The following is a 14291-nucleotide window of genomic DNA, read 5'->3' on the forward strand; positions in this document are numbered from 1 at the left end:
CAGAACGCCCGATCTGAGGTTTTTCCGGGGGACCGCGACGCTCTTGCGGTCTCCCCCTGCTTCACAGCGCTGGGGCTCTTTCAACCGAAAGAGCTCCCGTCTGCCATTACCGGGCGACCAACTGGAAGTCTCTCATTTCCATGTGCAGAGTTCTTTCTGACTGCCCAGCAAAACCCTCCGGGCCAAAGCAACGGTTTGTTTCAAGTTCCAACCTAACCCAGCCCCAAGTTTGATGGCAGGGAAACCAGAAAGAGTTTTACTTGAAGGAGCGTCTCCACCCCCATCATTCTGCCCGGACACTGAGGTCCAGCTCTGAGGACCTTCTGGGAGTTCCCTCACTGCAAGAAGTGAGGTTACAGGGAACCAGGCAGAGGGCCTTCTTGGTGGTGGCGCCCGCCCTGTGGAACGCCCTCCCATCAGATGTCAAGCAGATAAAAACTCCATAACTTTTAGAAGACATCTGAAGGCAGCCCTGCTTAGGGAAGTTTAAATGTTTCATCGTGTTTTTAATATTCTGTGGGGAGCCACCCAGAGTGGCTGAGGAAACCCAGCCAGATGGGTAGGGTATAAATAATAAATTTTATTTATTCTTATTCTTATACATTTTAGGTCAGTGGTTCCCAGTTAGCTAGGAACTGTAGACCCCTGCTTTTCAAAAGCCAAGCCATTAATTCCTTTCTTTTGAAAATGTTGACATCTCTGTAGTAGTTCTTGTTATGTGAATGGTGCCAACATGTCTCAGAGCAAATGTACGGCTTCCGGGCCTCGCTCCTGTGCGGTTCACATGACCCGTGCGAGCACACGGCGCCCACAAACAGTCAGTCGATGGGTATGCGCCATGGACATCAGTTGGGGTTTGCAGACCACCAATTGGGAACCACTGTTCTAGGTGGTTATCTTGCAAGAAGCAGCAAGAGGAGAACTACATAGGAAGTGCAGCATGTAGAAGAATCTCAAAATATAGGAGTGAAGGAAATACTTCACTGTACCTGCAGGATTGTAACAAGGAGGGATTTCAACTACAGGAGGGAGGAGGGAGAACTGTTTTGGACCCTGAGCAGGCAGCATGGCCAATGGCCAGGAGTTAAGGGAGTTTTAGTGCAGCAACACCTGGAGGACCACAGGTGAGTCACACCTGAGCTACAAGGATGCTGATGAAATAACCACAGGTGATCAAGCATGGAGTTAATAAGCACACCCAGGAAACTACAAAAGGCCACAGTTTACTAAACACAGGTGTGCGTGGGAGACAGAAAGTATGCAGGCTAAATAACTTGTGTATTTATGGCTAGACTAGTGTTTCCCCCCCTCTCTCTTTTAAGGTCCCAGGGCAGGTCACAACATTAAAACATAGTATTAAAAGCAGGTTTAAACAACTTATAGCCACAAAAAATACACCTCAGTTGTCCAAAGCCAAGGTAAAGAGGTGAATCTACAGCATTCTCCGGAAGCTGTATAATGAAGGTGCCAGACACACCTCCATGAGGACGGAGTTTCACATCTTAGGGGCCACCACAGAAAAGGTCCTCTCACCCTAGGCTGACACCTCTGAGTGTCTAAGGGCAGGAGAACTATGAAGAGGAAGGACCTCCTCTGCCGGACTCCGCACCAGAGATGGTCTGTAGGGAAGGAGGTGGTCCTTATATATTTGGGATCTGAGTCATTTACGGCATTAAAGGTAAAGGTAAAGGACCCCTGGACGGTTAAGTCCAGTCAAAGGTGACTATGGGGTTGTGGCGCTCATCTCGCTTTCAGGCCAAGGGAGCCAGTGTTTGTCCACAGACAGCTTTCCGGGTCATGTGGCCAGCAGGACTAAACCACTTCTGGTGCAATGGGACACCGTGATGGAAGGCAGAGCGCACGGAAACGCCATTTACCTTCCTGCCAGAGTGGTACCTATTTATCTACTTGCACTGGCGTGCTTTCGAACTGCTAGGTTGGCAGGAGCTGGGACGGAGCAACGGGAGCTCACTCCGTCGCAGGGATTCGAACCGCCGACCTTCTTATCGACAGGCCCAAGAGACCCAGTGGTTTAGACAATGTGAGCACCTCGAACTGGGCCCGGAAACGAATTGAAAACCTCCGCAGCTGTTTTAAAACAGGGGTTATATAAGGGAATGCCCAGCCAGGAATCTGGCAGCTGCATTTTGGACCAACTTCCTCTCCTCCCTGCTGTCCCAGAGGACCCTGCATATTGGGAGAACTCCAGAAAAAGGGCCGTGGTGGTGGCGGCGCAGGGGCGCTTTCCCTCTCGCTCCATTTCGGAGATTCTGGGAAGGTTAGTAATGGTACGAGGCCCCCCTGGGCTTCCCTCCAGCCTCTCCTAGCACCTCGCTTGAAAGCACTTCTTACAAATGTGGAACGGGCATTATGCGGTGCCTGGAACGGGGCCAGTTTGGCCGATCGAAGCGAGTGCGTTGACACAGGGTAAAGCGATCTCAGGAGACCGCTGGCCGCAGCCAAACACCCTGCACCCTGCTTACCATGTAGAGTTGACTGACGTTGTCTTGACATCTGACGTAAGCTTCGTAGTCTGCGAAGACTTTGAACCTATTTGAGGAAGGAGTCAAAACGGGCGTCAGAGGGGCTTTTGCCTGAACAATGAAGACCCTTTTTTATTACAGTGATACCTCCGGATGCAAACGGGATCCGTTCCAGAGCCCCGTTCGCATCCTGAAGCGAACGCAACCCGCGTCTGCGCATGCATGGGTCACGATTCGCCGCTTCCGCGCATGAGCGTGACGTCATTTAGAGCGTCTGCGCATGCGTGAGCAGCGAAACCCAGAAGTAATGTGTTCCATTACTTCCAGGTCGCCGTGGAGTGTAACCTGAAAGTGCTCAACCTGAAGCATATTTAACCCGAAGTATGACTGTATTACAGTGGTACCTCGGGTTAAGTACTTAATTTGTTCTGGAGTTCCATTCTTAACCTGAAACTGTTCTTAACCTGAAGCGCCACTTTAGCTAATGGGGCCTCCTGCTGCCGCCGCGCTGCTGGAGCCCGATTTCTGTTCTTATCCTGAAGCAAAGTTCTTAACCTGAAGCACTATTTCTGGGTTAGCGGAGTGTGTAACCTGAAGCGTATGTAACCTGAGGTACCACTGTATTATTATTTTACACATAAATAGGAAGGCCACCATCAAAGTCCAGTATCCTGTCAAAATAAAAACAGGGTCCTCAACAGGCCCTGACATCAAGAAGAACCTTTCTCCCCTTTCACTTTTTTATTATTAAATCAAGAATTAATCACACATATTCATAAAAATGTGCTCCCTGAGACCTTTCCATTATAGCTATCCAACCTCCCAAAATTCCAGCACCTCTTGCGATGGTTTGACCCCTTTCCGTTTTAACAGTACAAATTCTACAACCACCCTCCGTATCTCCTCAAAATCATTTCTCCTGCGTATTCCCTGTCTTACCTTAATGGCACATGTTAATTTATCATTAATAGCTATATCGCAAACCTCTTTGTACCATTATAACATTTTATTTTCTGCTTGCCTCTTCTACTTCCTAGCTGTGATAATTCATGCGGCTGTCAATAAATTTGTGAGCAAGTCCTTCACAGCCCGTGAACCTTCCACCCCATCGTAAATTGATAATACTGCTACTTCTGGACTTTTGGACAGCTTTAACCCTGTGATTTCTGCTATCCCCTTAAACACCCTTTGCCCAAAAAATTGTACATATTTACAACCCAGTAAGAGCTGTTCAACAGCGGAAAGGTCTCCCTTGGGAAGTTGTGGACTCGCCTTCCTTGGTTTTGAAACAGAGGTTGGATGCTTTAGCAGAGATTCCTGCATTGCAGGGGGTTGGACTAGATGACCCTTGGTGGTCCCAATTCTATGTTCCTTAAGCTTTTTCCAGAGTGGAGGGTCAGGGAAAGCAGACCCTGCTGCGACTGAGGCACAGAGTCCAGGCAAGTTACAGAGTGTGGCACAAGCAACCGTTAGCCAAAGCTGTCAACGGGTTTCTGCAAAGGGGTCTCCACTCACCGGTCATGGTGGAACAGCATGTTGACCAAATCTTTGAAAAGGTCGGGCTCTTTTGGTGAAAAGAATCCACTCTTGATCTGATCCATAGCTTGCTTTAGCTCAGGAAGCCTCTCGTAATATTCCTGAGCTTTGTACCTGATGGAAAGAGGGAGGAAAACCTTTAGCAAACATATTGAAGACTACCGATGGCCACGTATATCAAAATAATCATAATCATAATCATAATTTATTATTTTTACCCCACCCATCTGGCTGGGTTTCCCCAGCCACTCTGGGCGACTTCCAACAGAATATTAAAATACAATAACCTATTCAACATTAAAAGCTTCCCTAAACAGGGCTGCCTTCAGATGTCTTCTAAAAGTCTGGTACTTGTTTTTCTCTTTGACATCTGGTGGGAGGGTGTTCCACAGGGCGGGTGCCACTAGCGAGAAGGCCCTCTGCCTGGTCTGTTACGTGCTCCTGGCCTTGCAGTCACAAGACATCCTCAGCTATCTCATTTTGTTATACCAGGAGGGGCAGACATGTGAACTCCCTTGATTCCTCCATGGGGCTGTCCCTGAATAAGTTGGGCCCAACTCATAGTCATGGACATGCCTTAGACCTGGTATTCACCTCTAGTGACGTGAATTTTTATTCATTTTTGCTATTCTTTCAGGTGTTAAATACCATCTATGTTGCATTTTAAGGTAACTTTCTTTCAATATATAACACAGAGTGAATTTCATACCTTCTTTGCACAATTTCCCCCATTGTTCAAGCATAATATTTTCCCCAATATCTTGCGCCCATTTAATCATGGATGCTTTAACCGGACCTCCAGAACGAATTACGTACGTAACCAGAGGTACCACTGTAAATATATTTAAAATTTAAAAATAAAAATAAAAAAGAGGAAAAGCTCTTGGAACTGGGGGGCGGAATTCATCGGTGCACAATCCAATCAAAATACAGGTCAAGCGAAAAGCGTGGACGAGACCTTCGCTTCTGCCATACTCACCCTCTCCGGTCCAGCTCAGCCACATCCTCCACTCTCATGCCAAAGATGAAGAGGTTCTCTTCTCCAGCCTCTTCTGCCATCTCAACGTTGGCGCCATCCATCGTCCCAATGGTCAGGGCCCCGTTCAGCATGAATTTCATGTTGCCGGTGCCAGACGCTTCGGTGCCTGCCGTGGAAATCTGCTCCGACAGATCCGTGGCGGGGATCACTGCCAAGAAGGTGCAATTTTAGCCATTCCTGCAGTCCTTTATTATTATTATTATACATTTCTGTCACAGCCAACCATGATGGCTCGCAGCAGGTAATCAGGAAAAAAACCATGCAGAATCAAGCAAGCAACTTTGTTATATGGACATACAAACTGCCTTGCACACAGAGGAAAGAGAAGGGCGTAGCTGAGTGGGGCAACTGGGGGAAAATGTCCCAGTTTCAATTTCTGGCTATTTCCAATTTAAAGGCTGAGGGAGAGGAATCTGCGAGCTTGCCAAGGAGTTGATAAGGTTCAGTACCGAGTTATTTGAAGTTCGACAGCTTCTTCTCCTTCCCAGGCTGAGAGAAAAATGGCGAAAACAGGATATTTATTGGGACAGTGTGATTTCTGCAGCTGCTGCTAAAGTTGCAAACAATGAACCACGGGACAGAGCAATGGAGAATTTCTGAAGCAACAATGGGATATTAGCTCCCCCCAAGGCATGATGGAGAACAGCAACAACCAGGAAAAGATAGACGTAATATTTTACAAGGACAGGAAGAAACATTACGGACAGAATAACTGCCACTCACAGGAAGAACAAGGATGTAGTTTGAATGCTTCACCTGTAGTTTTATAGATCATTCAATGTGTCAATACAAATGGAAGTTGTTAAAATTGCAGTTGCCGTATAAGGGATTTAACGTTATTTTGACTTGAGAGTAATTGAAATTTAGAAGATTTTGGAACACAGAAATAAAGTAAAGCATCAATTCTAGCACGTGGGAGGCTACCTAAATTGTATAATTTGGCGTCTGAATTATTGGTATTACGAATTGTGTTATAATTTGGCTTTGTTATAATGAGGCTGTTATTGGATTATTGTAACTGAAAACTAATAATAATAATACAGGCTGAGGGAGAAGCTGTTAAGCACCTTTTCTGCCCAAGAGACAACTCTTGAGTTAGGGCCAATGGCCTGACCTGGTATAACACTGTTTCCTTTTACACATTACTTGGGAAAACAGGCGAACTAGTGCCAGCGTACTGGAAGAAGCAAAGATCACCAGTGTTGAAGCAACGATTCTTCAACATCAACTTCGTTGGACTGGTCATGTTGTGCGGAAGCCTGATAATAATAATAATAATAATAATAATAATAATAATAATAATAATATCATCTTTATTGTCATTGCCCCCTCTCGGGGACAACGAAATGATCGTCTTCCAAAGCAACTACTCTATTCCGAACATAATGGAAAGCGTAATGCTGGTGGTCAACAAAAGAGGTTGAAAGACTCTCTCAAGGCAAATCTAAAAAAATGTAGTCTAAACACCAACAATTGTGAAACACTGGCCTGCGAGCACACCAATTGGAAAACAGCCTTTACCAAAGGTCTCATGGGCTTTGAAGACACTTGAACTCAGGACGCAAGGGAGAAATGTGCTAAGAGGAAGGCACGGTTGGTAAATCCACACCGCGATCAATTCCTGCCTGGAAACCTATGTCCCCACCGTGGAAGGACGTGGGGATCCAGAATTGGCCTCCACAGTCACTTACGGACTCACTGTTAAAACCGTGTGAGCTGGACCATAAAGAAGGCTGATTGCCGAAGAATGGATGCTGTTGAATTCTGGTGCTGGAGGAGACTCTTGAGAGTCCCATGGACTGCAAGAAGATCAAACCTATCCATTCTAAAGGAAATCAGCCCCGTGTGCTCACTGGAAGGACAGATCCTGAAGCTGAGGCTCCAAGACTTTGGCCACCTCATGAGAAGAGAAGACTCCCTGGAAAAGACCCTGATGTTGGGAAAGATGGAGGGCACAAGGAGAAGGGGACGACAGAGGACGAGATGGTGGGACAGTGTTCTCGAAGCTACCAGCATGAGTTTGACCAAACTGCGGGAGGCAGTGGAAGACAGGAGGGCCTGGCGTGCTCTGGTCCAGGGGGTCACGAAGAGTCGGACATGACTAAATGACTAAACAACAACAACAACATGGAAGACAATCTTACTCGGCTACGAGTGATCGCCAAAGAAGAAGAAGAAAGTGTTGGAGTAGGACCTGGGAGAGACAAGGGTTCGAATCCCCATTTAGCTATCAAGCTCAATGGGTGACCTTGGGCCAGTTGTTGCCTCTTAGCCTAACCTACACCACAAGGTTGTTGTGGATATTAAATGAGGAGGGAGACAACTATGTATGCCACCTTCAGCTCCTTGGAGAAGAAGGTGGGATTATAAATGTAATCCATCAATCCATCAAATGTTTAAGGTCTGTTAATGAAGCTCTACTGCAATCCCTCTATCATGTGAAGACTGGATTCCGCAAAAAGCAATGGACCCAAGTAAGCCGTTGTCACCAATTTAAATGGTTCTTCTCTGAGTAGAACTTAGTTGGATACAACCCAATGGGCCCCAGAGCCCTCTCCCTTCCTTCAGTTTCCAGCAATTGGCGTTCAGTTGGAGTTAAACAATATCTAGAGGACCACAGATATGTTCTCCCGCCCCCAACATTTTAGCCAAAGGAAGAAGGACCCACCAAGAACAGGAAAAACGTTGTAGGGAAAGCCAATGAGGCACAAGTGCGGTCTGAAAAACATTTTGACTTTTAGGCACATTTGCCAGGAGAAATGATGCAAGGCTTTTAGACGCCAGCTCTTGCCAGCGACGGACGATGCTGGCCTTACCTTTCTCGGCCAACGAGACTCTGTAGTTTTCCAGGAAGATGACCTTCAGCTTGTTCCCCACCACGGGGTCGTTGTTGACCACGTGGCCGACGGAGGTGATGAGCTTGATGATCATTTTGGCCATGTGGTAGCCGGGAGCAGCCTAGAAGGAGGACAGAAACGCAAGTGCTTAGAAGGAACAGTGGCAGCTGGTGCAGTGATCAGGTGGGATTGCTATGAGGAATTATAACAGATATAGAGTAAGCCATCTATGTCAGAAATGAAAGCATTGCGTTGACTGGGTTTCAACTATTTTGATATGATTCTTGATCAATCCACACCTCTGCATCCCAGTTCCATTTCTCTTTCTTGACAAGTCACGTACCCACTTAGACAGGCAGGCGTCCTGGGTCATCAAAGACAGTGGGCAGTTTCTTTGCTGTAGCTTTTCTGATATGTTAATCTTAGGATGTTAATCTTAGGGCCAGGAAACAGGTCTCACCTGAAGGTGATAATGATCGCTGCCCTCCTGGCCATCCTTCTTATCATGTGTATTGCTTGTTTATGACCTCCGGGGTTGCTGAACGCACTCCTTTGTAGTTTTCATTCATTTACCCCCAAAGTATGCATGCTTAACTAGTGCTTGTAGTTTAACTTTGTCCCCACGTGGGGTTTGTTGAAACGCTCAGAAGTAATCTGATTGGTTCTTACGAACACTCTGTAAAAAGCTATTTTGTGAATAAAACGACCTGGGCCAGGGGCTGGGGGGAGAGATTATTATATGCACCCTTCCCAGAGTCTTGCGGGTTCAAGCCTCTGTGTGTATTTTTATTAATTAGAGTTCAATCCTTCCTTTACTTTGGAAACGCCTCAAGCTGGGCAATCCTTGCGCTTCCCCCTAGCCTCCCTGAAGCCACGACCCTCCAGATGCTTTCTAGATGTATTTTTTTTTTGTTTAAGCAGACTTTTCAGCTGCACAAATCCCCCACCAACACCTCACACTCTCCCTTTGTGGTGGTGGTGTGTGGTCACATTAGCAGTACATGAAATTATGCTTTAGGGAGGTGTTTTTCTCATTCTCCCATAACACTAGCACTCTGGACGGGTAGTAGCATCAGGAAAGTATTCCTCCACACAGGGCTTAATTATTCATCGGTGGAACTCCCTCCCACAAGATGTGGTACGTTGGCCACTGACAAGTCCAAGGAAGGCAGGCAGGCACTTCCAAGGACAGCCCAAAAGGGGCACCCCAGCAGATCCTAGGCTGTCCCCTCTGGAAATGTGCAGCGCGAACCCATCGCTTACTTTGCCACCAATGATCACCGTTCGGGGCACAAACAGCTTCATGGGGTCTCGCTTGATGCCTGTGGGAGAGAAAGGAGAACACAAAATGAGAGTCAGCGTGGTGTAGTGGTTAAGAGCGGTGGACTCGTAATCTGGTGAACCGGGTTCGCTTCCCCGCTCCTCCACCTGCAGCTGCTGGGTGACCTTGGGCCAGTCACACTTCTCTGAAGTCTCTCAGCCCCACAAAGCCTCACAGAGTGTGTTTTTTTTGTGGGAGAGGAAGGGAAAGGAAAATGTTAGCTGCTTTGAGACTCAAGAAGGCTGATCGCCGAAGAATGGATGCTTTTGAATTCTGGTGCTGGAGGAGACTCTGGAGAGTCCCATGGACTGCAAGAAGATCCAAACGATCCATTCTGAAGGAAATCAGCCCTGAGTGCTCACTGGAAGGACAGATCCTGAAGCTGAGGCTCCAAGACTTTGGCCACCTCATGAGAAGAGAAGACTCCCTGGAAAACACCCTGATGTTGGGAAAGATGGAGGGCACAAGGAGAAGGGGATGACAGAGGACGAGATGGTTGGACAGTGTTCTGGAAGCTACCAGCATGAGTTTGACCAAACTGCAGGAGGCAGTGGAAGACAGGAGGGCCTGGCGTGCTCTGGTCCAGGGGGTCACGAAGAGTCGGACACGACTAAATGACTAAACAACAACAACAAAAGGGGAGTGAAAGGCGGGATATCAAATCCAAACTCCTCCTCTTCTTCTTCTTTTCCACCAAGACACCTAGGAGGTGAGGCTGTCACTGCCTACTAACCACGAATGCCCAGGATGCCCAGCTGCCCCCGTGCCCTTACTCACGGTTGTACATGGTGATGATGTGCAGGCAGTTCATGAGCTGCCGCTTGTATTCATGGATCCTCTTGACCTGGACGTCAAACATGGAAGCCGGATTGATCTTCATCTTGTACTCCTTCTCTAAATACTGGGCAAACTTGACCTTGTTCTCCTGAGAGGGCAGAGGGAAGGTGCAATCGCTCAAAGCAGCAGCAAATATAGCCAGCAATGCATGGTCTGAGGGCACCAGATGCAGCCGCCCCCTGCCTAATGTCGTTCCCGAGACGTCCTTTTTATTGCACATTTATGATGCTCTGCGTTCATGACAATATTGGCGCGGTTACACACAACCCTCCTTTTCAACTCTGTTTGCACCTGCAAATGTTTCAGAGCCAACATACAGTTCCTTTCCCAACTGGGGTCTGTCCCTTAATCTCCTGCCGAAATCCTGCAACTTTTCATAGCACAGAAGTTTCCTGGGCCTTTCCGTCCTGTTTTGCTTCCGTGTAATGCAAGGCTGCCCCCCACCCCCGCAAAGGTAACATTTGGGGGAAGCACTGCAGAGCAAAGAGAGTGGAATCGTGTGTGAACAGTGCTGGATTTATGTATAAGCTAAACAAGCTATAGCTTAGGGCCCCACTCTCGTGGGGGCCCCCAAAAAATGTAAAGGGGGGGAAAACTGGATGTACATTTCCAAAATATAAGATGAAAAACAAATAAAATAAAACCTGCATACAGCAACAGTGTTTGGTGTTGTGTAGGCTCCTATGATGTGCCGTATTTTTCGCTCTATAAGACGCACCAGACCACAAGACGCACCTAATTTTTGGAGGAGTAAAACAAGAAAAAAGTATTCTGAATCTCAGAAGCCAGAACAGCAAGAGGGATCGCTGCGCAGCGAAAGCAGCAATTCCTCTTGCTGTTCTGGCTTCTGGGATAGCTGCGCAGCCTGCATTCGCTCCATAAGACACACATACATTTCCTCTTACTTTTTAGGAGGGAAAAAGTGAGTCTTATAGATAAAAAAATACAGTAAGTCATGGGGCCCGCCTGGTAGCCTGCTCCCTCAAATATCACTGCTTTCCTCCTTTTTTATATATAGGGTGCCTACATTCTGCATTTACTGGTTGCACGGCAACTTGTGCAACCTATTAGGTCCATCAATTGCCATGTAGCACATATTCAACACAAAACAGCGACAATTTCTTGTTGACAGCTGGATATACAAAGAGCCCCATTACCTTCAGTAGCTTAGGGCCTCATCAAACCTAAATCCGGCCCTATGTGCAAACAATCCAGTACAGTGGTACCTCAGGTTACATACGCTTCAGGTTACATACTCCACTAACCCAGAAATAGTGCTTCAGGTTAAGAACTTTGCTTCAGGATGAGAACAGAAATCGTGCTCTGGTGGCGTGGTGGCAGCAGGAGGCCCCATTAGCTAAAGTGGTGCTTCAGGCTAAGAACAGTTTCAGGTTAAGAACGGACCTCCAGAACGAATGAAGGACTTAACCCGAGGTACCACTGTACAAATCCACCACTAATGTACTACTGTATCGTTTCCAGTTTTAAACTGTGTGTCTGTTTGCCATCCTGAGCAAACTTGGGCTCTTTGTAGGAAAAGCTGGGAGATAAATGTAACAATTACTTTTCCCCACATTTACTGACATTATGATTATTTCCAAGTGTTTTTAATATGGTGTTCGTTTGGCATCTTGTGAGCCAACATTGAGCACTACTGTGGAAAAGTGGAACGCAAGTAAACTGATGGTGACACTGCTGGCAAGGATCGAGGGCCGTGTGGCCGTCCCCCGTCCCCGTCCCCCCAGCCACCACGTTTGCTTGACGTGAAGTCCAGCGTCTCCCAGGAATCTCGGGAGCAGAATCCTGCCTCCTCTCCAGCTGCAGTGCCAACAAGAAGACGTTCAGCTCCTCCACCCGCTTACCTGTTTGACTTTGGACACTTCCCGGATGAAAAGCTCATCGTTGGCAAAGCGGTGGAGCTTCGTCAGCTGGCTCAGGTCCTTGACGTACTCCTCTCCTATTTTCTGTAAAAGAGAAGCGGGGGGCTTGAGGCATCCAGACCACCTGCCTCAAGACAAGCAGCCTTTCCGGGGTATCTTCTCACCTCCCCAAAATGACTTTTTCCTGCCTCTTACCATGTCAGCCTTACATGCGCCTGCCTGACCACTTCGATCGGTGGAACTGGCACCACTACAGGCGTCGCAAAGCACCCGTTCTGCGCTTGTAAGAACTTGATAGTTTAGTGCGGCAGAACTTTGGAACTCCCTGCCTAATGAGATCAAGCAGGTGCCTTCACCGTACTCTTTTCGGCGCCTGCTAAAAACATTCCTGTTTAGATAAACCTACTCATCACATGCTTAGAAATTTAAGGTTGTCTGGACCTCTTTTAGCATTTTAACTTTTGTATGTTTTGAAGTAGGATTGTGAATTTTCCTTGATTTTACTGTGGACAAGCAACCGTTTTTAATCCAAAGCATTAGCTATAATCTTTAGTAAATCTTTTGTAAACTGTTTTGAGGTTGTTGCTTCTCACAATCACACGATGTATTAGTTTTATGAATGAAATGCATAAATAATTATTATTATTTTTTTAAAAAAGAATGCCTCTGTTTCCGCATGAAAATGACAGGCAAAGTTATGTTCAGATACTGCCCCAAATTTCATCACTTTGCAACTGTGATTTTCTGGGTTAAGGGGCCTGAAGACCAATTTTCCCTGGAACCAAATAACACAGAAATGAGCTCTGAATGCATGCTATATTCCAGAATAGAAGTGCCTTTTGCATCATGTGAAAGCTCAAATACAACGTGGAAATTAACAGGGAAAGGGAATAAACTGCTGCACGGAAGCAGCCTTATTGCTGTCCAAGGTACATCAGGACACGATCCACCTTGATGGAAACGGTGCGATTTCTGCCAGAGCAAAGTCAACTGCAGGTGGGCTGCGTACCTCTGCAATTAACTCTGCGAGTCCCGGGTTGCAAAGTAGGAGCCACCGCCGAGGGGTGATGCCGTTGGTTTTATTCTGAAACTTCTCGGGCTCCACCTCTGCAAAGTCCTTGAACCTGCGCAGGAAGGAAGTTCTCAGTTCAGTGGCTGGGGAAACCCAGCCAGGTGTGTGGGGTAGAAATAATAAATTCTTATTGTTATATCATCAAGGTTTCTTGGCTAACAATGCATCATAAGAAGAGTCTTTTGCCGGATCGGGCCAACCATCTCGTCCAGCATCCTGTTTGAACAGTGGCCGATCAAATGGCCCAAAGGGAAACTCACGAGTAGGACTTACCGTATTTTTCGCTCTATAGGACACACTTTTTCCCCTCCAAAAATTAAGGGGAAATGTGTGTGCGTCCTATGGGGCGAATGCAGGCTCCTTGGCTTCAGCGATAGCTACGCGAAGCCTCCGAAGCGCAGAGGGAGCGCTCCCTCCGCGCTGCTTTCGCTGAAGCCTGGAGAGTGAGAGGGGTCGGTGCGCACTGACCCCTATCGCTCTCCAGGCTTCAGGGATAGCCGCCTGAAGCCTTTGGAGCGCAGCGGGAACTCGCGCTGTGCTCCGAAGGCTTCGGGTTCCTTTTGCTGAAGCCAGGAGAGCAAGACTCTCCTGGCTTCAGCAGAGAGGGAGAGCTGTGCAGCGCCCCTTCAGCGAAGTGGGAGGAGAAATGGAAGGGGCTCCGTTTCTCCTCCCGCTTCGCTGAGGGGGCGCTGAGCAGAGAGGGGGAGAATTCCCCCCCCCCTGTTCTCCCCCTCCTACGGTCCGGTGCGTCCTATAGAGCGAAAAATACGGTAAGTGCAACAGCACCTCCCTTCACTTAATTGTCCTACTGTACAGCTGGGGGGGGGGGCAATGGAAGAAGGCTCAGAGCCCAGGGAGTGATGGTGGTGGAACAACGATGAGTAGTCAGAGGGAGAAGACTGAGAAGAGGAGGTGTTGGAAGATGAAGGGTTAACAAGGCTTGGTGAGCTGGGAGAGTCTGTGTCAGAGAGAAGTCCAGAATCAGAAGCGGAAGCAGGAGAGAGGGAAGCAGAGAGGAGTCAAGCTGGTGAAGAGGTCAGGGTGTCTGCCCCTCTTGCTGCAACACTCTTTCCTCCCTTCTGATCTCCCAGGACCAGGAGAGGTGTGAAGCAGGAGGAGCAAAGACAGTTACGTTGGCATAGTCTCAGATTGCTTGGGAAGGACCCGGGAGAGGAGGTGACTTAGGCAGTTGTGGGAAGGTGGGGACCTTTGGTCTCCACAACTGCTTCATAGGGGCAAGCGCTATTGAGAAGAGTTGTGTGCTTATTAGGCCTGGCACTCCGAAG

General features: G+C 47.7%; 1 protein-coding gene across 1 annotated transcript in view; it reads right to left on the reverse strand.

The window, feature by feature from the left end:
* PYGL (glycogen phosphorylase L) overlaps positions 1–14291 on the reverse strand; it is a 60869-nt gene that overhangs the window by 1592 nt on the left and 44986 nt on the right. Inside the window, exons 13-20 of the mRNA XM_077935618.1 lie at positions 12943–13057; positions 11916–12017; positions 9994–10141; positions 9159–9217; positions 7875–8016; positions 4999–5206; positions 3999–4133; positions 2484–2550 (exon numbers count right to left, since the gene is read on the reverse strand). Of these exons, the coding sequence (XP_077791744.1) occupies positions 2484–2550; positions 3999–4133; positions 4999–5206; positions 7875–8016; positions 9159–9217; positions 9994–10141; positions 11916–12017; positions 12943–13057 (976 nt within the window). The remainder of the gene's footprint in view (positions 1–2483; positions 2551–3998; positions 4134–4998; positions 5207–7874; positions 8017–9158; positions 9218–9993; positions 10142–11915; positions 12018–12942; positions 13058–14291) is intronic.

This window comes from Podarcis muralis, chromosome 1, assembly GCF_964188315.1.
Source record: "Podarcis muralis chromosome 1, rPodMur119.hap1.1, whole genome shotgun sequence".
NCBI lineage: Eukaryota > Metazoa > Chordata > Lepidosauria > Squamata > Lacertidae > Podarcis > Podarcis muralis.